Source organism: Eucyclogobius newberryi, unplaced genomic scaffold (genome assembly GCF_026437365.1).
Source record: "Eucyclogobius newberryi isolate DKJ021-1_F unplaced genomic scaffold, fEucNew1.0.hap1 SCAF_39, whole genome shotgun sequence".
Taxonomy (NCBI): domain Eukaryota; kingdom Metazoa; phylum Chordata; class Actinopteri; order Gobiiformes; family Gobiidae; genus Eucyclogobius; species Eucyclogobius newberryi.
In genome coordinates, this window is record NW_027316045.1 from 708,190 (window position 1) to 734,341 (window position 26,152).

The 26,152-nt window shown below is 48.5% G+C and overlaps 1 protein-coding gene across 1 annotated transcript in view; it reads right to left on the bottom strand.

Annotated features, from left to right (window-relative positions):
• LOC140376944 (anion exchange protein 2-like) overlaps positions 1-25,809 on the bottom strand; it is a 76,042-nt gene extending 50,233 nt beyond the window's left edge. The window contains exons 1-3 of the mRNA XM_072462184.1: positions 25,795-25,809; positions 21,824-21,896; positions 19,814-20,038 (exon numbers count right to left, since the gene is read on the bottom strand). Coding sequence (XP_072318285.1) covers positions 19,814-20,038; positions 21,824-21,896; positions 25,795-25,809 — 313 coding nt within the window. The remainder of the gene's footprint in view (positions 1-19,813; positions 20,039-21,823; positions 21,897-25,794) is intronic.
• Positions 25,810-26,152: the final 343 nt, after the last annotated feature.

Below are 26,152 nucleotides of genomic sequence, written 5' to 3' on the forward strand. Positions count from 1 at the left end.
TGATCTACAGAGGAACAACGTGTGATCTACAGAGGAACAACGTGTGATCTACAGAGGAGCAACGTGTGACTACAGAGGAACAACGTGTGTTCGACAGAGGAGCAACGTGTGATCTACAGAGGAACAGCGTGTGATCTACAGAGGAACAACGTGTGATCTACAGAGGAACAACGTGTGATCTACAGAGGAACAACGTGTGATCTACAGAGGAACAACGTGTGATCTACAGAGGAACAACGTGTGATCTACAGAGGAGCAACGTGTGATCTACAGAGGAACAACGTGTGATCTACAGAGGAACAACGTGTGATCTACAGAGGAACAGTGTGTGATCTACAGAGGAACAGCGTGTGATCTACAGAGGAACAACGTGTGATCTACAGAGGAGCAACGTGTGATCTACAGAGGAACAACGTGTGATCTACAGAAGAACAACATGTGATCTACAGAGGAACAACGTGTGATCTACAGAGGAACAGCGTGTGATCTACAGAGGAACAACGTGTGATCTACAGAGGAACAACATGTGATCTACAGAGGAACAGCATGTGATCTACAGAGGAAGAGCATATGATCTACAGAGGAACAACATGTGATCTACAGAGGAACAACGTGTGATCTACAGAGGAACAACGTGTGATCTACAGAGGAACAGCGTGTGATCTACAGAGGAACAACGTGTGATCTACAGAGGAGCAACGTGTGATCTACAGAGGAACACCGTGTGATCTACAGAGGAACAACGTGTGATCTACAGAGGAGCAACGTGTGATCTACAGAGGAACAACGTGTGATCTACAGAGGAACAACGTGTGATCTACAGAGGAACAGCGTGTGATCTACAGAGGAACAACGTGTGATCTACAGAGGAGCAACGTGTGATCTACAGAGGAACAACATGTGATCTACAGAGGAACAGCATGTGATCTACAGAGGAAGAGCATGTGATCTACAGAGGAACAACATGTGATCTACAGAGGAGCAACGTGTGATCTACAGAGGAGCAACGTGTGATCTACGAAGGAGCAACGTGTGATCTACAGAGGAGCAACGTGTGATCTACAGAGGAGCAACGTGTGATCTACAGAGGAGCAACGTGTGATCTACAGAGGAGCAACGTGTGATCTACAGGGGAGCAACTTGTGATCTACAGAGGAGCAACGTGTGATCTAAAGAGGAGCAACGTGTGATCTACGAAGGAGCAACGTGTGATCTACAGAGGAGCAACGTGTGATCTACAGAGGAGCAACGTGTGATCTACAGAGGAGCAACGTGTGATCTACAGAGGAGCAACGTGTGATCTACAGAGGAACAGCGTGTGATCTACAGAGGAACAGCATGTGATCTACAGAGGAACAACGTGTGATCTACAGAGGAACAACGTGTGATCTACAGAGGAGCAACGTGTGACTACAGAGGAACAACGTGTGTTCGACAGAGGAGCAACGTGTGATCTACAGAGGAAAAGCGTGTGATCTACAGAGGAACAACGTGTGATCTACAGAGGAACAGTGTGTGATCTACAGAGGAACAGCGTGTGATCTACAGAGGAACAACGTGTGATCTACAGAGGAGCAACGTGTGATCTACAGAAGAACAACATGTGATCTACAGAGGAGCAACGTGTGATCTACGAAGGAGCAACGTGTGATCTACAGAGGAGCAACGTGTGATCTACAGAGGAGCAACGTGTGATCTACAGAGGAACATCGTGTGATCTACAGAGGAGCAACGTGTGATCTACAGAGGAGCAACGTGTGATCTACAGAGGAACAACGAGTGATCTACAGAGGAGCAACGTGTGATCTACAGAGGAGCAACGTGTGATCTACAGAGGAGCAACGTGTGATCTACAGAGGAGCAACGTGTGATCTACAGAGGAGCAACGTGTGATCTACAGGGGAGCAACGTGTGATCTACAGAGGAGCAACGTGTGATCTACAGAGGAACAACGAGTGATCTACAGAGGAGCAACGTGTGATCTACAGAGGAGCAACGTGTGATCTACAGAGCAGCAACGTGTGATCTACAGAGGAGCAACGTGTGATCTACAGAGGAGCAACGTGTGATCTACGAAGGAGCAACGTGTGATCTACAGAGGAGCAACGTGTGATCTACAGAGGAGCAACGTGTGATCTACAGAGGAGCAACGTGTGATCTACAGAGGAGCAACGTGTGATCTATAGGGGAGCAACGTGTGATCTACAGAGGAGCAACGTGTGATCTACGAAGGAGGAACGTGTGATCTACAGAGGAGCAACGTGTGATCTACAGATGAGCAACGTGTGATCTACGAAGGAGCAACGTGTGATCTACAGAGGAGCAACGTGTGATCTACAGAGGAGCAACGTTTGATCTACAGAGGAGCAACGTGTGATCTACAGAGGAGCAACGTGTGATCTACAGAGGAACAACGTGTGATCTACAGAGGAGCAACGTGTGATCTACGAAGGAGCAACGTGTGATCTACAGAGGAGCAACGTGTGATCTACAGGGGAGCAACGTGTGATCTACAGAGGAGCAACGTGGGATCTACAGAGGAGCAACGTGTGATCTACAGAGGAGCAATGTGTGATCTACGAAGGAGCAACGTGTGATCTACGAAGGAGCAACGTGTGATCTACAGAGGAGCAACGTGTGATCTACAGAGGAGCAACGTGTGATCTACAGAGGAGCAACGTGTGATCTACAGAGGAGCAACGTGTGATCTACGAAGGAGCAACGTGTGATCTACAGAGGAGCAACGTGTGATCTACAGAGGAGCAACGTGTGATCTACAGAGGAGCAACGTGTGATCTACAGAGGAGCAACGTGTGATCTACAGAGGAGCAACGTGTGATCTACAGAGGAGCAATGTGTGATCTACAGAGGAACATCGTGTGATCTACAGAGGAGCAACGTGTGATCTACAGAGGAGCAACGTGTGATCTACGAAGGAGCATCGTGTGATCTACGAAGGAGCAACGTGTGATCTACAGAGGAGCAACGTGTGATCTACAGAGGAGCAACGTGTGATCTACAGAGGAGCAACGTGTGATCTACAGAGGAGCAACGTGTGATCTACAGAGGAGCAACGTGTGATCTACAGAGGAACATCGTGTGATCTACAGAGGAGCAACGTGTGATCTACAGAGGAGCAACGTGTGATCTACAGAGGAGCAACGTGTGATCTACAGGGGAGCAACGTGTGATCTACAGAGGAGCAACGTGTGATCTATAGGGGAGCAACGTGTGATCTACAGAGGAGCAACGTGTGATCTACAGAGGAGCAACGTGTGATCTACGAAGGAGCAACGTGTGATCTACAGAGGAGCAACGTGTGATCTACAGAGGAGCAACGTGTGATCTACGAAGGAGCAACGTGTGATCTACAGAGGAACAACGTGTGATCTACAGAGGAGCAACGTGTGACTACAGAGGAACAACGTGTGATCTACAGAGGAACAACGTGTGATCTACAGAGGAGCAACGTGTGACTACAGAGGAACAACGTGTGATCTACAGAGGAACAGCGTGTGATCTACAGAGGAACAGCGTGTGATCTACAGAGGAACAGCGTGTGATCTACAGAGGAACAACGTGTGATCTACAGAGGAACAACGTGTGATCTACAGAGGAACAACGTGTGGTCTACAGAGGAGCAACGTGTGATCTACAGAGGAACAACGTGTGATCTAAAGGAGGAACAGCGTGTGATCTACAGAGGAACAGCATGTGATCTACAGAGGAACAGCATGTGATCTACAGAGGAACATCACAGGAACAGTGTGTGATCTACAGAGGAACAGCGTGTGATCTACAGAGGAACAACGTGTGATCTACAGAGGAGCAACGTGTGATCTACAGAGGAACAACGTGTGATCTACAGAAGAACAACATGTGATCTACAGAGGAACAACGTGTGATCTACAGAGGAACAGCGTGTGATCTACAGAGGAACAACGTGTGATCTACAGAGGAACAACATGTGATCTACAGAGGAACAGCATGTGATCTACAGAGTAAGAGCATATGATCTACAGAGGAACAACATGTGATCTACAGAGGAACAACGTGTGATCTACAGAGGAACAACGTGTGATCTACAGAGGAACAGCATGTGATCTACAGAGGAACAACGTGTGATCTACAGAGGAACAACGTGTGATCTACAGAGGAACAACGTGTGATCTACAGAGGAGCAATGTGTGATCTAGAGAGGAACAACATGTGATCTACAGAGGAACAGCATGTGATCTACAGAGGAAGAGCATGTGATCTACAGAGGAACAACATGTGATCTACAGAGGAGCAACGTGTGATCTACAGAGGAGCAACGTGTGATCTACGAAGGAGCAACGTGTGATCTACAGAGGAGCAACGTGTGATCTACAGAGGAGCAACGTGTGATCTACAGAGGAACAACATGTGATCTACAGAGGAACAGCATGTGATCTACAGAGGAAGAGCATGTGATCTACAGAGGAACAACATGTGATCTACAGAGGAGCAACGTGTGATCTAAAGAGGAGCAACGTGTGATCTACGAAGGAGCAACGTGTGATCTACAGAGGAGCAACGTGTGATCTACAGAGGAGCAACGTGTGATCTACAGAGGAGCAACGTGTGATCTACAGAGGAGCAACGTGTGATCTACAGGGGAGCAACTTGTGATCTACAGAGGAGCAACGTGTGATCTAAAGAGGAGCAACGTGTGATCTACGAAGGAGCAATGTGTGATCTACAGAGGAGCAACGTGTGATCTACAGAGGAGCAACGTGTGATCTACAGAGGAGCAACGTGTGATCTACAGAGGAGCAACGTGTGATCTACAGAGGAGCAACGTGTGATCTACAGAGGAGCAACGTGTGATCTACAGAGGAACAGCGTGTGATCTACAGAGGAACAGCATGTGATCTACAGAGGAACAACGTGTGATCTACAGAGGAACAACGTGTGTTCGACAGAGGAGCAACGTGTGATCTACAGAGGAGCAACGTGTGACTACAGAGGAACAACGTGTGTTCGACAGAGGAGCAACGTGTGATCTACAGAGGAACAGCGTGTGATCTACAGAGGAACAGCGTGTGATCTACAGAGGAACAACGTGTGATCTACAGAGGAACAATGTGTGATCTACAGAGGAACAACGTGTGATCTACAGAGGAACAACGTGTGATCTACAGAGGAACAACGTGTGATCTACAGAGGAGCAACGTGTGATCTACAGAGGAACAACGTGTGATCTACAGAGGAACAACGTGTGATCTACAGAGGAACAACGTGTGATCTACAGAGGAACAACGTGTGATCTACAGAGGAACAGTTTGTGATCTACAGAGGAACAGCGTGTGATCTACAGAGGAGCAACGTGTGATCTACAGAAGAGCAACGTGTGTTCGACAGAGGAGCAACGTGTGATCTACAGAGGAACAGCGTGTGATCTACAGAGGAACAGCGTGTGATCTACAGAGGAACAGCGTGTGATCTACAGAGGAACAACGTGTGATCTACAGAGGAACAACATGTGATCTACAGAGGAACAGCATGTGATCTACAGAGGAAGAGCATATGATCTACAGAGGAACAACGTGTGATCTACAGAGGAACAGCGTGTGATCTACAGAGGAACAGCGTGTGATCTACAGAGGAACAACGTGTGATCTACAGAGGAACAACGTGTGATCTACAGAGGAACAGTGTGTGATCTACAGAGGAACAGCGTGTGATCTACAGAGGAACAACGTGTGATCTACAGAGGAGCAACGTGTGATCTACAGAAGAACAACATGTGATCTACAGAGGAACAACGTGTGATCTACAGAGGAACAGCGTGTGATCTACAGAGGAACAACGTGTGATCTACAGAGGAACAACATGTGATCTACAGAGGAACAGCATGTGATCTACAGAGGAAGAGCATATGTTCTACAGAGGAACAACGTGTGATCTACAGAGGAACAACGTGTGATCTACAGAGGAACAGCGTGTGATCTACAGAGGAACAACGTGTGATCTACAGAGGAACAACGTGTGATCTACAGAGGAACAACGTGTGATATACAGAGGAACAGCGTGTGATCTACAGAGGAACGTGTGATCTACAGAGGAGCAACGTGTGATCTACAGAGGAGCAACGTGTGATCTACAGAGGAGCAACGTGTGATCTACAGAGGAGCAACGTGTGATCTACAGGGGAGCAACTTGTGATCTACAGAGGAGCAACGTGTGATCTAAAGAGGAGCAACGTGTGATCTACGAAGGAGCAATGTGTGATCTACAGAGGAGCAACGTGTGATCTACAGAGGAGCAACGTGTGATCTACAGAGGAGCAACGTGTGATCTACAGAGGAGCAACGTGTGATCTACAGAGGAGCAACGTGTGATCTACAGAGGAGCAACGTGTGATCTACAGAGGAACAGCGTGTGATCTACAGAGGAACAGCATGTGATCTACAGAGGAACAACGTGTGATCTACAGAGGAACAACGTGTGTTCGACAGAGGAGCAACGTGTGATCTACAGAGGAGCAACGTGTGACTACAGAGGAACAACGTGTGTTCGACAGAGGAGCAACGTGTGATCTACAGAGGAACAGCGTGTGATCTACAGAGGAACAGCGTGTGATCTACAGAGGAACAACGTGTGATCTACAGAGGAACAATGTGTGATCTACAGAGGAACAACGTGTGATCTACAGAGGAACAACGTGTGATCTACAGAGGAACAACGTGTGATCTACAGAGGAGCAACGTGTGATCTACAGAGGAACAACGTGTGATCTACAGAGGAACAACGTGTGATCTACAGAGGAACAACGTGTGATCTACAGAGGAACAACGTGTGATCTACAGAGGAACAGTTTGTGATCTACAGAGGAACAGCGTGTGATCTACAGAGGAGCAACGTGTGATCTACAGAAGAGCAACGTGTGTTCGACAGAGGAGCAACGTGTGATCTACAGAGGAACAGCGTGTGATCTACAGAGGAACAGCGTGTGATCTACAGAGGAACAGCGTGTGATCTACAGAGGAACAACGTGTGATCTACAGAGGAACAACATGTGATCTACAGAGGAACAGCATGTGATCTACAGAGGAAGAGCATATGATCTACAGAGGAACAACGTGTGATCTACAGAGGAACAGCGTGTGATCTACAGAGGAACAGCGTGTGATCTACAGAGGAACAACGTGTGATCTACAGAGGAACAACGTGTGATCTACAGAGGAACAGTGTGTGATCTACAGAGGAACAGCGTGTGATCTACAGAGGAACAACGTGTGATCTACAGAGGAGCAACGTGTGATCTACAGAAGAACAACATGTGATCTACAGAGGAACAACGTGTGATCTACAGAGGAACAGCGTGTGATCTACAGAGGAACAACGTGTGATCTACAGAGGAACAACATGTGATCTACAGAGGAACAGCATGTGATCTACAGAGGAAGAGCATATGTTCTACAGAGGAACAACGTGTGATCTACAGAGGAACAACGTGTGATCTACAGAGGAACAGCGTGTGATCTACAGAGGAACAACGTGTGATCTACAGAGGAACAACGTGTGATCTACAGAGGAACAACGTGTGATATACAGAGGAACAGCGTGTGATCTACAGAGGAACGTGTGATCTACAGAGGAACAGCGTGTGATCTAAAGGAGGAACAGCGTGTGATCTACAGAGGAACAACGTGTGATATACAGAGGAACATCGTGTGATCTACAGAGGAACAACGTGTGATCTACAGAGGAGCAACGTGTGATCTACAGAGGAGCAACGTGTGATCTACAGAGGAGCAACGTGTGATCTACAGAGGAACATCGTGTGATCTACAGAGGAGCAACGTGTGATCTACAGAGGAGCAACGTGTGATCTACAGAGGAACAACGAGTGATCTACAGAGGAGCAACGTGTGATCTACAGAGGAGCAACGTGTGATCTACAGAGGAGCAACGTGTGATCTACAGAGGAGCAACGTGTGATCTACAGAGGAGCAACGTGTGATCTACAGGGGAGCAACGTGTGATCTACAGAGGAGCAACGTGTGATCTACAGAGGAACAACGAGTGATCTACAGAGGAGCAACGTGTGATCTACAGAGGAGCAACGTGTGATCTACAGAGCAGCAACGTGTGATCTACAGAGGAGCAACGTGTGATCTACAGAGGAGCAACGTGTGATCTACGAAGGAGCAACGTGTGATCTACAGAGGAGCAACGTGTGATCTACAGAGGAGCAACGTGTGATCTACAGAGGAGCAACGTGTGATCTACAGAGGAGCAACGTGTGATCTATAGGGGAGCAACGTGTGATCTACAGAGGAGCAACGTGTGATCTACGAAGGAGGAACGTGTGATCTACAGAGGAGCAACGTGTCATCTACAGATGAGCAACGTGTGATCTACGAAGGAGCAACGTGTGATCTACAGAGGAGCAACGTGTGATCTACAGAGGAGCAACGTTTGATCTACAGAGGAGCAACGTGTGATCTACAGAGGAGCAACGTGTGATCTACAGAGGAACAACGTGTGATCTACAGAGGAGCAACGTGTGATCTACGAAGGAGCAACGTGTGATCTACAGAGGAGCAACGTGTGATCTACAGGGGAGCAACGTGTGATCTACAGAGGAGCAACGTGGGATCTACAGAGGAGCAACGTGTGATCTACAGAGGAGCAATGTGTGATCTACGAAGGAGCAACGTGTGATCTACGAAGGAGCAACGTGTGATCTACAGAGGAGCAACGTGTGATCTACAGAGGAGCAACGTGTGATCTACAGAGGAGCAACGTGTGATCTACAGAGGAGCAACGTGTGATCTACGAAGGAGCAACGTGTGATCTACAGAGGAGCAACGTGTGATCTACAGAGGAGCAACGTGTGATCTACAGAGGAGCAACGTGTGATCTACAGAGGAGCAACGTGTGATCTACAGAGGAGCAACGTGTGATCTACAGAGGAGCAATGTGTGATCTACAGAGGAACATCGTGTGATCTACAGAGGAGCAACGTGTGATCTACAGAGGAGCAACGTGTGATCTACGAAGGAGCATCGTGTGATCTACGAAGGAGCAACGTGTGATCTACAGAGGAGCAACGTGTGATCTACAGAGGAGCAACGTGTGATCTACAGAGGAGCAACGTGTGATCTACAGAGGAGCAACGTGTGATCTACAGAGGAGCAACGTGTGATCTACAGAGGAACATCGTGTGATCTACAGAGGAGCAACGTGTGATCTACAGAGGAGCAACGTGTGATCTACAGAGGAGCAACGTGTGATCTACAGGGGAGCAACGTGTGATCTACAGAGGAGCAACGTGTGATCTATAGGGGAGCAACGTGTGATCTACAGAGGAGCAACGTGTGATCTACAGAGGAGCAACGTGTGATCTACGAAGGAGCAACGTGTGATCTACAGAGGAGCAACGTGTGATCTACAGAGGAGCAACGTGTGATCTACGAAGGAGCAACGTGTGATCTACAGAGGAACAACGTGTGATCTACAGAGGAGCAACGTGTGACTACAGAGGAACAACGTGTGATCTACAGAGGAACAACGTGTGATCTACAGAGGAGCAACGTGTGACTACAGAGGAACAACGTGTGATCTACAGAGGAACAGCGTGTGATCTACAGAGGAACAGCGTGTGATCTACAGAGGAACAGCGTGTGATCTACAGAGGAACAACGTGTGATCTACAGAGGAACAACGTGTGATCTACAGAGGAACAACGTGTGGTCTACAGAGGAGCAACGTGTGATCTACAGAGGAACAACGTGTGATCTAAAGGAGGAACAGCGTGTGATCTACAGAGGAACAGCATGTGATCTACAGAGGAACAGCATGTGATCTACAGAGGAACATCACAGGAACAGTGTGTGATCTACAGAGGAACAGCGTGTGATCTACAGAGGAACAACGTGTGATCTACAGAGGAGCAACGTGTGATCTACAGAGGAACAACGTGTGATCTACAGAAGAACAACATGTGATCTACAGAGGAACAACGTGTGATCTACAGAGGAACAGCGTGTGATCTACAGAGGAACAACGTGTGATCTACAGAGGAACAACATGTGATCTACAGAGGAACAGCATGTGAGCTACAGAGGAAGAGCATATGATCTACAGAGGAACAACATGTGATCTACAGAGGAACAACGTGTGATCTACAGAGGAACAACGTGTGATCTACAGAGGAACAGCATGTGATCTACAGAGGAACAACGTGTGATCTACAGAGGAACAACGTGTGATCTACAGAGGAACAACGTGTGATCTACAGAGGAGCAATGTGTGATCTAGAGAGGAACAACATGTGATCTACAGAGGAACAGCATGTGATCTACAGAGGAAGAGCATGTGATCTACAGAGGAACAACATGTGATCTACAGAGGAGCAACGTGTGATCTACAGAGGAGCAACGTGTGATCTACGAAGGAGCAACGTGTGATCTACAGAGGAGCAACGTGTGATCTACAGAGGAGCAACGTGTGATCTACAGAGGAACAACATGTGATCTACAGAGGAACAGCATGTGATCTACAGAGGAAGAGCATGTGATCTACAGAGGAACAACATGTGATCTACAGAGGAGCAACGTGTGATCTAAAGAGGAGCAACGTGTGATCTACGAAGGAGCAACGTGTGATCTACAGAGGAGCAACGTGTGATCTACAGAGGAGCAACGTGTGATCTACAGAGGAGCAACGTGTGATCTACAGAGGAGCAACGTGTGATCTACAGGGGAGCAACTTGTGATCTACAGAGGAGCAACGTGTGATCTAAAGAGGAGCAACGTGTGATCTACGAAGGAGCAATGTGTGATCTACAGAGGAGCAACGTGTGATCTACAGAGGAGCAACGTGTGATCTACAGAGGAGCAACGTGTGATCTACAGAGGAGCAACGTGTGATCTACAGAGGAGCAACGTGTGATCTACAGAGGAGCAACGTGTGATCTACAGAGGAACAGCGTGTGATCTACAGAGGAACAGCATGTGATCTACAGAGGAACAACGTGTGATCTACAGAGGAACAACGTGTGTTCGACAGAGGAGCAACGTGTGATCTACAGAGGAGCAACGTGTGACTACAGAGGAACAACGTGTGTTCGACAGAGGAGCAACGTGTGATCTACAGAGGAACAGCGTGTGATCTACAGAGGAACAGCGTGTGATCTACAGAGGAACAACGTGTGATCTACAGAGGAACAATGTGTGATCTACAGAGGAACAACGTGTGATCTACAGAGGAACAACGTGTGATCTACAGAGGAACAACGTGTGATCTACAGAGGAGCAACGTGTGATCTACAGAGGAACAACGTGTGATCTACAGAGGAACAACGTGTGATCTACAGAGGAACAACGTGTGATCTACAGAGGAACAACGTGTGATCTACAGAGGAACAGTTTGTGATCTACAGAGGAACAGCGTGTGATCTACAGAGGAGCAACGTGTGATCTACAGAAGAGCAACGTGTGTTCGACAGAGGAGCAACGTGTGATCTACAGAGGAACAGCGTGTGATCTACAGAGGAACAGCGTGTGATCTACAGAGGAACAGCGTGTGATCTACAGAGGAACAACGTGTGATCTACAGAGGAACAACATGTGATCTACAGAGGAACAGCATGTGATCTACAGAGGAAGAGCATATGATCTACAGAGGAACAACGTGTGATCTACAGAGGAACAGCGTGTGATCTACAGAGGAACAGCGTGTGATCTACAGAGGAACAACGTGTGATCTACAGAGGAACAACGTGTGATCTACAGAGGAACAGTGTGTGATCTACAGAGGAACAGCGTGTGATCTACAGAGGAACAACGTGTGATCTACAGAGGAGCAACGTGTGATCTACAGAAGAACAACATGTGATCTACAGAGGAACAACGTGTGATCTACAGAGGAACAGCGTGTGATCTACAGAGGAACAACGTGTGATCTACAGAGGAACAACATGTGATCTACAGAGGAACAGCATGTGATCTACAGAGGAAGAGCATATGTTCTACAGAGGAACAACGTGTGATCTACAGAGGAACAACGTGTGATCTACAGAGGAACAGCGTGTGATCTACAGAGGAACAACGTGTGATCTACAGAGGAACAACGTGTGATCTACAGAGGAACAACGTGTGATATACAGAGGAACAGCGTGTGATCTACAGAGGAACGTGTGATCTACAGAGGAGCAACGTGTGATCTACAGAGGAGCAACGTGTGATCTACAGAGGAGCAACGTGTGATCTACAGGGGAGCAACTTGTGATCTACAGAGGAGCAACGTGTGATCTAAAGAGGAGCAACGTGTGATCTACGAAGGAGCAATGTGTGATCTACAGAGGAGCAACGTGTGATCTACAGAGGAGCAACGTGTGATCTACAGAGGAGCAACGTGTGATCTACAGAGGAGCAACGTGTGATCTACAGAGGAGCAACGTGTGATCTACAGAGGAGCAACGTGTGATCTACAGAGGAACAGCGTGTGATCTACAGAGGAACAGCATGTGATCTACAGAGGAACAACGTGTGATCTACAGAGGAACAACGTGTGTTCGACAGAGGAGCAACGTGTGATCTACAGAGGAGCAACGTGTGACTACAGAGGAACAACGTGTGTTCGACAGAGGAGCAACGTGTGATCTACAGAGGAACAGCGTGTGATCTACAGAGGAACAGCGTGTGATCTACAGAGGAACAACGTGTGATCTACAGAGGAACAATGTGTGATCTACAGAGGAACAACGTGTGATCTACAGAGGAACAACGTGTGATCTACAGAGGAACAACGTGTGATCTACAGAGGAGCAACGTGTGATCTACAGAGGAACAACGTGTGATCTACAGAGGAACAACGTGTGATCTACAGAGGAACAACGTGTGATCTACAGAGGAACAACGTGTGATCTACAGAGGAACAGTTTGTGATCTACAGAGGAACAGCGTGTGATCTACAGAGGAGCAACGTGTGATCTACAGAAGAGCAACGTGTGTTCGACAGAGGAGCAACGTGTGATCTACAGAGGAACAGCGTGTGATCTACAGAGGAACAGCGTGTGATCTACAGAGGAACAGCGTGTGATCTACAGAGGAACAACGTGTGATCTACAGAGGAACAACATGTGATCTACAGAGGAACAGCATGTGATCTACAGAGGAAGAGCATATGATCTACAGAGGAACAACGTGTGATCTACAGAGGAACAGCGTGTGATCTACAGAGGAACAGCGTGTGATCTACAGAGGAACAACGTGTGATCTACAGAGGAACAACGTGTGATCTACAGAGGAACAGTGTGTGATCTACAGAGGAACAGCGTGTGATCTACAGAGGAACAACGTGTGATCTACAGAGGAGCAACGTGTGATCTACAGAAGAACAACATGTGATCTACAGAGGAACAACGTGTGATCTACAGAGGAACAGCGTGTGATCTACAGAGGAACAACGTGTGATCTACAGAGGAACAACATGTGATCTACAGAGGAACAGCATGTGATCTACAGAGGAAGAGCATATGTTCTACAGAGGAACAACGTGTGATCTACAGAGGAACAACGTGTGATCTACAGAGGAACAGCGTGTGATCTACAGAGGAACAACGTGTGATCTACAGAGGAACAACGTGTGATCTACAGAGGAACAACGTGTGATATACAGAGGAACAGCGTGTGATCTACAGAGGAACGTGTGATCTACAGAGGAACAGCGTGTGATCTAAAGGAGGAACAGCGTGTGATCTACAGAGGAACAACGTGTGATATACAGAGGAACATCGTGTGATCTACAGAGGAACAACGTGTGATCTACAGAGGAGCAACGTGTGATCTACAGAGGAGCAACGTGTGATCTACAGAGGAGCAACGTGTGATCTACAGGGGAGCAACTTGTGATCTACAGAGGAGCAACGTGTGATCTAAAGAGGAGCAATGTGTGATCTACGAAGGAGCAACGTGTGATCTACAGAGGAGCAACGTGTGATCTACAGAGGAGCAACGTGTGATCTACAGAGGAGCAACGTGTGATCTACAGAGGAGCAACGTGTGATCTACAGAGGAACAGCGTGTGATCTACAGAGGAACAGCATGTGATCTACAGAGGAACAACGTGTGATCTACAGAGGAACAACGTGTGTTCGACAGAGGAGCAACGTGTGATCTACAGAGGAGCAACGTGTGACTACAGAGGAACAACGTGTGTTCGACAGAGGAGCAACGTGTGATCTACAGAGGAACAGCGTGTGATCTACAGAGGAACAGCGTGTGATCTACAGAGGAACAACGTGTGATCTACAGAGGAACAATGTGTGATCTACAGAGGAACAACGTGTGATCTACAGAGGAACAACGTGTGATCTACAGAGGAACAACGTGTGATCTACAGAGGAGCAACGTGTGATCTACAGAGGAACAACGTGTGATCTACAGAGGAACAACGTGTGATCTACAGAGGAACAACGTGTGATCTACAGAGGAACAACGTGTGATCTACAGAGGAACAGTGTGTGATCTACAGAGGAACAGCGTGTGATCTACAGAGGAACAACGTGTGATCTACAGAGGAGCAACGTGTGATCTACAGAGGAACAACGTGTGATCTACAGAAGAACAACATGTGATCTACAGAGGAACAACGTGTGATCTACAGAGGAACAGCGTGTGATCTACAGAGGAACAACGTGTGATCTACAGAGGAACAACATGTGATCTACAGAGGAACAGCATGTGATCTACAGAGGAAGAGCATATGATCTACAGAGGAACAACATGTGATCTACAGAGGAACAACGTGTGATCTACAGAGGAACAACGTGTGATCTACAGAGGAACAGCGTGTGATCTACAGAGGAACAGCGTGTGATCTACAGAGGAACAGCGTGTGATCTTCAGAGCAACAACGTGTGATCTACAGAGGAACAACGTGTGATCTACAGAGGAACAACGTGTGATCTACAGAGGAGCAACGTGTGATCTACAGAGGAACAGCATGTGATCTACAGAGGAACAACATGTGATCTACAGAGGAACAGCGTGTGATCTACAGAGGAACGTGTGATCTACAGAGGAGCAACGTGTGATCTACAGAGGAACACCGTGTGATCTACAGAGGAACAACGTGTGATCTACAGAGGAACAACATGTGATCTACAGAGGAACAACGTGTGATCTACAGAGGAACAACGTGTGATCTACAGAGGAGCAACGTGTGATCTACAGAGGAACAACATGTGATCTACAGAGGAACAGCATGTGATCTACAGAGGAAGAGCATGTGATCTACAGAGGAACAACATGTGATCTACAGAGGAGCAACGTGTGATCTACAGAGGAGCAACGTGTGATCTACGAAGGAGCAACGTGTGATCTACAGAGGAGCAACGTGTGATCTACAGAGGAGCAACGTGTGATCTACAGAGGAGCAACGTGTGATCTACAGAGGAGCAACGTGTGATCTACAGGGGAGCAACTTGTGATCTACAGAGGAGCAACGTGTGATCTAAAGAGGAGCAACGTGTGATCTACGAAGGAGCAATGTGTGATCTACAGAGGAGCAACGTGTGATCTACAGAGGAGCAACGTGTGATCTACAGAGGAGCAACGTGTGATCCACAGAGGAGCAACGTGTGATCTACAGAGGAACAGCGTGTGATCTACAGAGGAACAGCATGTGATCTACATAGGAACAACGTGTGATCTACAGAGGAACAACGTGTGATCTACAGAGGAGCAACGTGTGATCTACAGAAGAGCAACGTGTGTTCGACAGAGGAGCAACGTGTGATCTACAGAGGAACAGCGTGTGATCTACAGAGGAACAGCGTGTGATCTACAGAGGAACAGCGTGTGATCTACAGAGGAACAACGTGTGATCTACAGAGGAACAACGTGTGATCTACAGAGGAACAACGTGTGATCTACAGAGGAACAACGTGTGATCTACAGAGGAACAACGTGTGATCTACAGAGGAACAACGTGTGATCTACAGAGGAGAAACATGTGATCTACAGAGGAACAACGTGTGATCTACAGAGGAACAACGTGTGATCTACAGAGGAACAACGTGTGATCTACAGAGGAACAGTGTGTGATCTACAGAGGAACAGCGTGTGATCTACAGAGGAACAACGTGTGATCTACAGAGGAACAACATGTGATCTACAGAGGAACAGCATATGATCTACAGAGGAAGAGCATATGATCTACAGAGGAACAACGTGTCATCTACAGAGGAACAACGTGTGATCTACAGAGGAACAGCGTGTGATCTACAGAGGAACAATATGTGATCTACAGAGGAACAACGTGTGATCTACAGAGGAACAGCGTGTGATCTACAGAGGAACAGCGTGTGATCTACAGAGGAACAGCGTGTGATCTACAGAGGAACAACGTGTGATCTACAGAGGAACAGCATGTGATCTACAGAGGAACAGCATGTGATCTACAGAGGAAGAGCATATGATCTACAGAGGAACAACGTGTGATCTACAGAGGAACAACGTGTGATCTACAGAGGAACAGCGTGTGATCTACAAAGGAACAACGTGTGATCTACAGAGGAACAACGTGTGATCTACAGAGGAACAGCGTGTGATCTACAGAGGAACAACATGTGATCTACAGAGGAACAACGTGTGATCTACAGAGGAACAACGTGTGATCTACAGAGGAGCAACGTGTGATCTACAGAGGAACAGCATGTGATCTACAGAGGAACAGCGTGTGATCTACAGAGGAACAGCGTGTGATCTACAGAGGAACAACGTGTGATATACAGAGGAACAACATGTGATCTACAGAGGAACTTGTGATCTACAGAGGAGCAACGTGTGATCTACAGAGGAACACCGTGTGATCTACAGAGGAACAACGTGTGATCTACAGAGGAACAACATGTGATCTACAGAGGAACAACGTGTGATCTACAGAGGAACAGCGTGTGATCTACAGAGAAACAACGTGTGATCTACAGAGGAACAGCGTGTGATCTACAGAGGAGCAACGTGTGATCTAAAGAGGAGCAACGTGTGATCTACAGAGGAACAACGTGTGATCTACAGAGGAACAACGTGTGATCTACAGAGGAACAGCGTGTGATCTACAGAGGAACAGCGTGTGATCTACAGAGGAACAACGTGTGATCTACAGAGGAACAGCGTGTGATCTACAGAGGAGCAACGTGTGATCTAAAGAGGAGCAACGTGTGATCTACAGAGGAACAACGTGTGATCTACAGAGGAACAACGTGTGATCTACAGAGGAACAACGTGTGATCTACAGAGGAACAGCGTGTGATCTACAGAGGAACAACATGTGATCTACAGAGGAACAGCATGTGATCTACAGAGGAACAACATGTGATCTACAGAGGAACAGCATGTGATCTACAGAGGAACGTGTGATCTACAGAGGAACAGTTAGGGGAAGATTCTAAGCGAGAAGAGCTGGTTTGACCCATGCAATCTTTAAAGATGAAGTAATGACCCACAGGTTTCCCTTTGGGGTGTTTTTATCATTTGAGTACGTCTCCTTTAAAATGGATCCAAAACAGTCTCATTCTCTTCATTGTCCCACACGAGCCTCTCCAGCTCTGACAACGTTTCACTGATGATTTTACTGATGGGCGTGTCTCATAGGGGCATGTCTCATAGGGGCGTGTCTCATATGGGCGTGTCTCATAGGGCGTGTCTCATAGGGCGTGTCTCATAGGGCGTGTCTCATAGGGCGTGTGTCATATGGGCGTGTCTCATAGGGCGTGTCTCATAGGGCGTGTCTCATATTAGCGTGTCTCACAGGGCGTGTCTCATAGGGCGTGTCTCATAGGAAGTGTCTCATATGGGCGTGTCTCACAGGGCATGTCTCACAGGGCGTGTCTCATAGGGCGTGTCTCATAGGGGCGTGTCTCATATGGCCGTGTCTCATAGGGCGTGTCTCATATGGGCGTGTCTCATAGGGCGTGTCTCATAGGGCGTGTCTCATAGGGCGTGTCTCATATTAGCGTGTCTCACAGGGCGTGTCTCATAGGGCGTGTCTCATAGGAAGTGTCTCATATGGGCGTGTCTCACAGGGCATGTCTCACAGGGCGTGTCTCATAGGGCGTGTCTCATAGGGGCGTGTCTCATATGGCCATGTCTCATAGGGCGTGTCTCATAGAGCGTATCTCATAGGGCGTGTCTCATAGGGCGTGTCTCATATGGGTGTGTCTCATAGGGCGTGTCTCATAGGGCGTGTCTCATAGGGGCGTGTCTCATATGGGCGTGTCTCATAGGAGCGTGTCTCATAGGGCGTGTCTCATAGGGCGTGTCTCATAGGGCGTGTCTCATAGGGCGTGTCTCATATGGGCGTGTCTCACAGGGCGTGTCTCATAGGGGCGTGTCTCATAGAGCGTGTCTCATAGGGCGTGTCTCATATGGGCGTGTCTCACAGGGCGTGTCTCATAGGGGCGTGTCTCATATGGGCGTGTCTCATAGGGCGTTTCTCATAGTGGCGTGTCTCATATGGGCGTGTCTCATATGGGCGTGTCTCATAGTGGCGTGTCTCATATGGGCGTGTCTCATAGGGCGTGTCTCATAGGAGAGTGTCTCATAGGGCGTGTCTCATAGTGGCGTGTCTCATAGGGCGTGTCTCACAGGGCGTGTCTCACAGGGCGTGTCTCACAGGGTGTGTCTCACAGGGCGTGTCTCACAGGGCGTGTCTCACAGGGCGTGTCTCATAGGGGCGTGTCTCACAGGGCGTGTCTCATAGGGGCGTGTCTCATAGGGCGTGTCTCATAGGGCGTGTCTCATAGGGCGTGTCTCATAGGGGCGTGTCTCACAGGGTGTGTCTCACAGGGCGTGTCTCATAGGGCGTGTCTCACAGGGCGTGTCTCACAGGGTGTGTCTCACAGGGCGTGTTTCATAGGGCGTGTCTCATAGGAAGTGTCTCATATGGGCGTGTCTCACAGGGCATGTCTCACAGGGCGTGTCTCATAGGGCGTGTCTCATAGGGGCGTGTCTCATATGGCCGTGTCTCATAGGGCGTGTCTCATAGAGCGTATCTCATAGGGCGTGTCTCATAGGGCGTGTCTCATATGGGTGTGTCTCATAGGGCGTGTCTCATAGGGCGTGTCTCATAGGGGCGTGTCTCATATGGGCGTATCTCATAGGAGCGTGTCTCATAGGGCGTGTCTCATAGGGCGTGTCTCATAGGGCGTGTCTCATAGGGCGTGTCTCATATGGGCGTGTCTCACAGGGCGTGTCTCATAGGGGCGTGTCTCATAGAGCGTGTCTCATAGGGCGTGTCTCATATGGGCGTGTCTCACAGGGCGTGTCTCATAGGGGCGTGTCTCATATGGGCGTGTCTCATAGGGCGTTTCTCATAGTGGCGTGTCTCATATGGGCGTGTCTCATATGGGCGTGTCTCATAGTGGCGTGTCTCATATGGGCGTGTCTCATAGGGCGTGTCTCATAGGAGAGTGTCTCATAGGGCGTGTCTCATAGTGGCGTGTCTCATAGGGCGTGTCTCACAGGGTGTGTCTCACAGGGCGTGTCTCACAGGGCGTGTCTCACAGGGCGTGTCTCATAGGGGCGTGTCTCACAGGGCGTGTCTCATAGGGGCGTGTCTCATAGGGCGTGTCTCATAGGGCGTGTCTCATAGGGCGTGTCTCATAGGGCGTGTCTCATAGGGGCGTGTCTCACAGGGTGTGTCTCACAGGGCGTGTCTCATAGGGCGTGTCTCACAGGGCGTGTCTCACAGGGCGTGTCTCACAGGGCGTGTCTCACAGGGCGTGTCTCATAGGGCGTGTCTCACAGGGCGTGTCTCACAGGGCGTGTCTCACCCAGCAGCCCTCCAAAGGTGACGGCGGGCGACAGAGCGGCGAAGTAGATGAAGACGATGGCGGCGACACACTGAGGATGAAGAGCGTCTGTGATGTCAGAGCCGTACTGAGGATATCTGCGTCTGAGGTCCTTAAGCAGCCCCCCAAAGAGGGCCCCCGAGCGCCTCAGCTCCTCAGGGGGGGCCGGAGCAGGGGCCGGAGCAGGGGCCCCGGGCAGCGACAGCTCTGCACAAAACAGAGAGAGTTTAGGACTAAACCGGGACTAAACCAAAACTTAACCAGGACTAGACCAGGTCCAAACCAGGACTAAACCAGGACTAAACGGGACTAAACCAGGTCTAAACCAGGATTAAATCAGGACTAAACCAGGACTAAACCAGGCCTAAACCAGGACTAGACCAGGTCCAAACCAGGACTAAACCAGGTCTAAACCAGGACTAAATCAGGACTAAACCAGGACTAAACCAGGACTAAACCAGGTCTAAACCAGGACTAGACCAGGTCTAAACCAGGACTAAATCAGGACTAAATCAGGACTAAACCAGGACTAAACCAGGACTAAACCAGGACTAAACCAGGACTAAACCAGGTCTAAACCAGGACTAGACCAGGTCTAAACCAGGACTAAACCAGGACTAAACCAGGACTAAATGGGACTAAACCAGGTCTAAACCAGGATTAAATCAGGACTAAACCAGGACTAAACCAGGCCTAAACCAGGACTAGACCAGGTCCAAACCAGGACTAAACCAGGTCTAAACCAGGACTAAATCAGGACTAAACCAGGACTAAACCAGGACTAAACCAGGCCTAAACCAGGACTAGACCAGGTCCAAACCAGGACTAAACCAGGTCTAAACCAGGACTAAACCAGGACTAAACCAGGACTAAACCAGGACTAGACCAGGTCCAAACCAGGACTAAACCAGTACTAAACCAGGACTAAACCAGGACTAAACCAGGTCTAAACCAGGACTAGACCAGGTCTAAACCAGGACTAAATCAGGACTAAATCAGGACTAAACCAGGACTAAACCAGGACTAAACCAGGACTAAACCAGGACTAAATCAGGACTAAACCAGGACTAAACCAGGTCTAAACCAGGACTAAAGCAGGACTAAACCAGGACTAAATCAGGACTAAACCAGGACTAAACCAGGACTAAACCAGTACTAAACCAGGTCTAAACCAGGACTAAACCAGGACTAGACCAGGACTAGACCAGGTCTAAACCAGGACTAAACCAGGACTAAACCAGGACTAAATCAGGACTAAACCAGGACTAAACCAGGTCTAAACCAGGACTAAACCAGGACTAAAGCAGGACTAAACCAGGACTAAATCAGGACTAAACCAGGACTAAACCAGGACTAAACCAGTACTAAACCAGGTCTAAACCAGGACTAAACCAGGACTAAACCAGGCCTAAACCAGGACTAGACCAGGTCCAAACCAGGACTAAACCAGGTCTAAACCAGGACTAAATCAGGACTAGACCAGGTCCAAACCAGGACTAAATCAGGACTAGACCAGGTCCAAACCAGGACTAAACCAGTACTAAACCAGGACTAAACCAGGCCTAAACCAGGACTAGACCAGGTCCAAACCAGGACTAAACCAGGACTAAACCAGGACTAAACCAGGCCTAAACCAGGACTAGACCAGGTCCAAACCAGGACTAAACCAGGACTAAACCAGGACTAAACCAGGTCTAAACCAGGACTAGACCAGGTCTAAACCAGGACTAAATCAGGTCTAAACCAGGACTAAATCAGGACTAGACCAGGTCCAAACCAGGACTAAATCAGGACTAAACCAGGACTAAACCAGGTCCAAACCAGGACTAAACCAGGTCTAAACCAGGACTAAATCAGGACTAGACCAGGTCCAAACCAGGACTAAATCAGGACTAAACCAGTACTAAACCAGTACTAAACCAGGTCTAAACCAGGACTAAACCAGGACTAAACCAGGACTAAACCAGGACTAAAGATAAAGTTGACCCTGACCTTGTTCTTTGCTGTTTGATTCTCTGTGAGTTCGGTCCAAGTTTGGTTGAACTTGCAAACTCCGGATCAGGTCCTGAGCCAGAGTCTGAAACAGGTTTAGAGGAGGATCTGAACAGGTCTAGAGGAGGATCTGAACAGGTCTAGAGGAGGGTCTGAACAGGTCTAGAGGAGGATCTGAACAGGTCTAGAGGAGGATCTGAACAGGTCTAGAGGAGGGTCTGAACAGGTCTAGAGGAGGGTCTGAACAGGTCTAGAGGAGGATCTGAACAGGTCTAGAGGAGGGTCTGAACAGGTCTAGAGGAGGGTCTGAACAGGTCTAGAGGAGGATCTGAACAGGTCTAGAGGAGGGTCTGAACAGGTCTAGAGGAGGGTCTGAACAGGTCTAGAGGAGGGTCTGAACAGGTCTAGAGGAGGATCTGAAACAGGTCTAGAGGAGGATCTGAAACAGGTCTAGAGGAGGGTCTGAACAGGTCTGGAGTAGGATCTGAAACAGGTCTAGAGGAGGATCTGAAACAGGTCTAGAGGAGGATCTGAACAGGTTTAGAGGAGGATCTGAACAGGTCTAGAGGAGGATCTGAACAGGTCTAGAGGAGGGTCTGAACAGGTCTAGAGGAGGGTCTGAACAGGTCTAGAGGAGGGTCTGAACAGGTCTAGAGGAGGATCTGAAACAGGTCTAGAGGAGGATCTGAAACAGGTCTAGAGGAGGATCTGAACAGGTCTAGAGGAGGATCTGAAACAGGTCTAGAGGAGGATCTGAAACAGGTCTAGAGGAGGATCTGAACAGGTCTAGAGGAGGGTCTGAAACAGGTCTAGAGGAGGATCTGAAACAGGTCTAGAGGAGGATCTGAAACAGGTCTAGAGGAGGATCTGAAACAGGTCTAGAGGAGGATCTGAACAGGTCTAGAGGAGGATCTGAAACAGGTCTAGAGGAGGATCTGAAACAGGTCTAGAGGAGGGTCTGAAACAGGTCTAGAGGAGGATCTGAAACAGGTCTAGAGGAGGATCTGAAACAGGTCTAGAGGAGGATCTGAAACAGGTCTAGAGGAGGATCTGAAACAGGTCTAGAGGAGGATCTGAAACAGGTCTAGAGGAGGGTCTGAAACAGGTCTAGAGGAGGATCTGAAACAGGTCTAGAGGAGGATCTGAAACAGGTCTAGAGGAGGATCTGAACAGGTTTAGAGGAGGATCTGAAACAGGTCTAGAGGAGGATCTGAACAGGTTTAGAGGAGGATCTGAACAGGTCTAGAGGAGGGTCTGAACAGGTCTAGAGGAGGATCTGAAACAGGTCTAGAGGAGGATCTGAACAGGTCTAGAGGAGGATCTGAAACAGGTCTAGAGGAGGATCTGAAACAGGTCTAGAGGAGGATCTGAACAGGTCTAGAGGAGGGTCTGAAACAGGTCTAGAGGAGGATCTGAAACAGGTCTAGAGGAGGATCTGAAACAGGTCTAGAGGAGGATCTGAAACAGGTCTAGAGGAGGATCTGAAACAGGTCTAGAGGAGGATCTGAACAGGTCTAGAGGAGGATCTGAAACAGGTCTAGAGGAGGATCTGAAACAGGTCTAGAGGAGGGTCTGAAACAGGTCTAGAGGAGGATCTGAAACAGGTCTAGAGGAGGATCTGAAACAGGTCTAGAGGAGGATCTGAAACAGGTCTAGAGGAGGATCTGAAACAGGTCTAGAGGAGGATCTGAAACAGGTCTAGAGGAGGGTCTGAAACAGGTCTAGAGGAGGATCTGAAACAGGTCTAGAGGAGGATCTGAAACAGGTCTAGAGGAGGATCTGAACAGGTTTAGAGGAGGATCTGAAACAGGTCTAGAGGAGGATCTGAACAGGTTTAGAGGAGGATCTGAACAGGTCTAGAGGAGGGTCTGAACAGGTCTAGAGGAGGATCTGAAACAGGTCTAGAGGAGGATCTGAACAGGTCTAGAGGAGGATCTGAAACAGGTCTAGAGGAGGATCTGAACAGGTCTAGAGGAGGGTCTGAACAGGTCTAGAGGAGGGTCTGAACAGGTCTAGAGGAGGATCTGAACAGGTCTAGAGGAGGGTCTGAACAGGTCTAGAGGAGGGTCTGAACAGGTCTAGAGGAGGATCTGAACAGGTCTAGAGGAGGGTCTGAACAGGTCTAGAGGAGGATCTGAAACAGGTCTAGAGGAGGATCTGAAACAGGTCTAGAGGAGGATCTGAACAGGTCTAGAGTAGGATCTGAAACAGGTCTAGAGGAGGATCTGAAACAGGTCTAGAGGAGGATCTGAACAGGTTTAGAGGAGGATCTGAACAGGTCTAGAGGAGGATCTGAACAGGTCTAGAGGAGGGTCTGAACAGGTCTAGAGGAGGGTCTGAACAGGTCTAGAGGAGGGTCTGAACAGGTCTAGAGGAGGATCTGAAACAGGTCTAGAGGAGGATCTGAAACAGGTCTAGAGGAGGATCTGAACAGGTCTAGAGGAGGATCTGAAACAGGTCTAGAGGAGGATCTGAAACAGGTCTAGAGGAGGATCTGAACAGGTCTAGAGGAGGGTCTGAAACAGGTCTAGAGGAGGATCTGAAACAGGTCTAGAGGAGGATCTGAAACAGGTCTAGAGGAGGGTCTGAAACAGGTCTAGAGGAGGATCTGAAACAGGTCTAGAGGAGGATCTGAAACAGGTCTAGAGGAGGATCTGAAACAGGTCTAGAGGAGGATCTGAAACAGGTCTAGAGGAGGATCTGAAACAGGTCTAGAGGAGGGTCTGAAACAGGTCTAGAGGAGGATCTGAAACAGGTCTAGAGGAGGATCTGAAACAGGTCTAGAGGAGGATCTGAACAGGTTTAGAGGAGGATCTGAAACAGGTCTAGAGGAGGATCTGAACAGGTTTAGAGGAGGATCTGAACAGGTCTAGAGGAGGGTCTGAACAGGTCTAGAGGAGGATCTGAAACAGGTCTAGAGGAGGATCTGAACAGGTCTAGAGGAGGATCTGAAACAGGTCTAGAGGAGGATCTGAAACAGGTCTAGAGGAGGATCTGAAACAGGTCTAGAGGAGGATCTGAAACAGGTCTAGAGGAGGATCTGAAACAGGTCTAGAGGAGGATCTGAAACAGGTCTAGAGGAGGATCTGAAACAGGTCTAGAGGAGGGTCTGAAACAGGTCTAGAGGAGGATCTGAAACAGGTCTAGAGGAGGATCTGAAACAGGTCTAGAGGAGGATCTGAAACAGGTCTAGAGGAGGATCTGAAACAGGTCTAGAGGAGGATCTGAAACAGGTCTAGAGGAGGGTCTGAACAGGTTTAGAGGAGGATCTGAAACAGGTCTAGAGGAGGATCTGAACAGGTTTAGAGGAGGATCTGAACAGGTCTAGAGGAGGGTCTGAACAGGTCTAGAGGAGGATCTGAAACAGGTCTAGAGGAGGATCTGAACAGGTCTAGAGGAGGATCTGAAACAGGTCTAGAGGAGGATCTGAACAGGTCTAGAGGAGGATCTGAACAGGTCTAGAGGAGGATCTGAACAGGTCTAGAGGAGGGTCTGAACAGGTCTAGAGGAGGATCTGAAACAGGTCTAGAGGAGGATCTGAACAGGTCTAGAGGAGGGTCTGAAACAGGTCTAGAGGAGGATCTGAAACAGGTCTAGAGGAGGATCTGAACAGGTCTAGAGGAGGGTCTGAAACAGGTCTGGAGGAGGATCTGAAACAGGTCTAGAGGAGGATCTGAAACAGGTCTAGAGGAGGATCTGAAACAGGTCTAGAGGAGGATCTGAACAGGTCTAGAGGAGGATCTGAAACAGGTCTAGAGGAGGGTCTGAAACAGGTCTAGAGGAGGATCTGAACAGGTCTAGAGGAGGATCTGAAACAGGTTTAGAGGAGGATCTGAAACAGGTCTAGAGGAGGGTCTGAACAGGTCTAGAGGAGGATCTGAACAGGTCTAGAGGAGGATCTGAACAGGTCTAGAGGAGGATCTGAACAGGTCTAGAGGAGGATCTGAACAGGTCTAGAGGAGGATCTGGACCTTGTCCTTCATCATGGAGGCGAAAGCTTGTCCCGTGTTGAGGTGTTTTTGGTCTGTTTTTGGTTCCAGACTCAGGATCAGGACCTGGAGCGGGACCTTCAGGATCGTCTCAAACAGAACAGGCTCCTGGAGACGAACCAGCGCCACCACCGGGGCCCTCAGGGACCTGAGCGCTCCTGAAACACAAGAACAGTTTTAGAACAGTGTTAGAACAGTAGAACAGTAGAACAATAGAACAGTAGAACAGTAGAACAATAGAACAATAGAACAATAGAACAGTAGAACAGTAGAACAGTAGAACAATAGAACAGTAGAACACTAGAACAATAGAACAGTAGAACAGTAGAACAGTAGAACA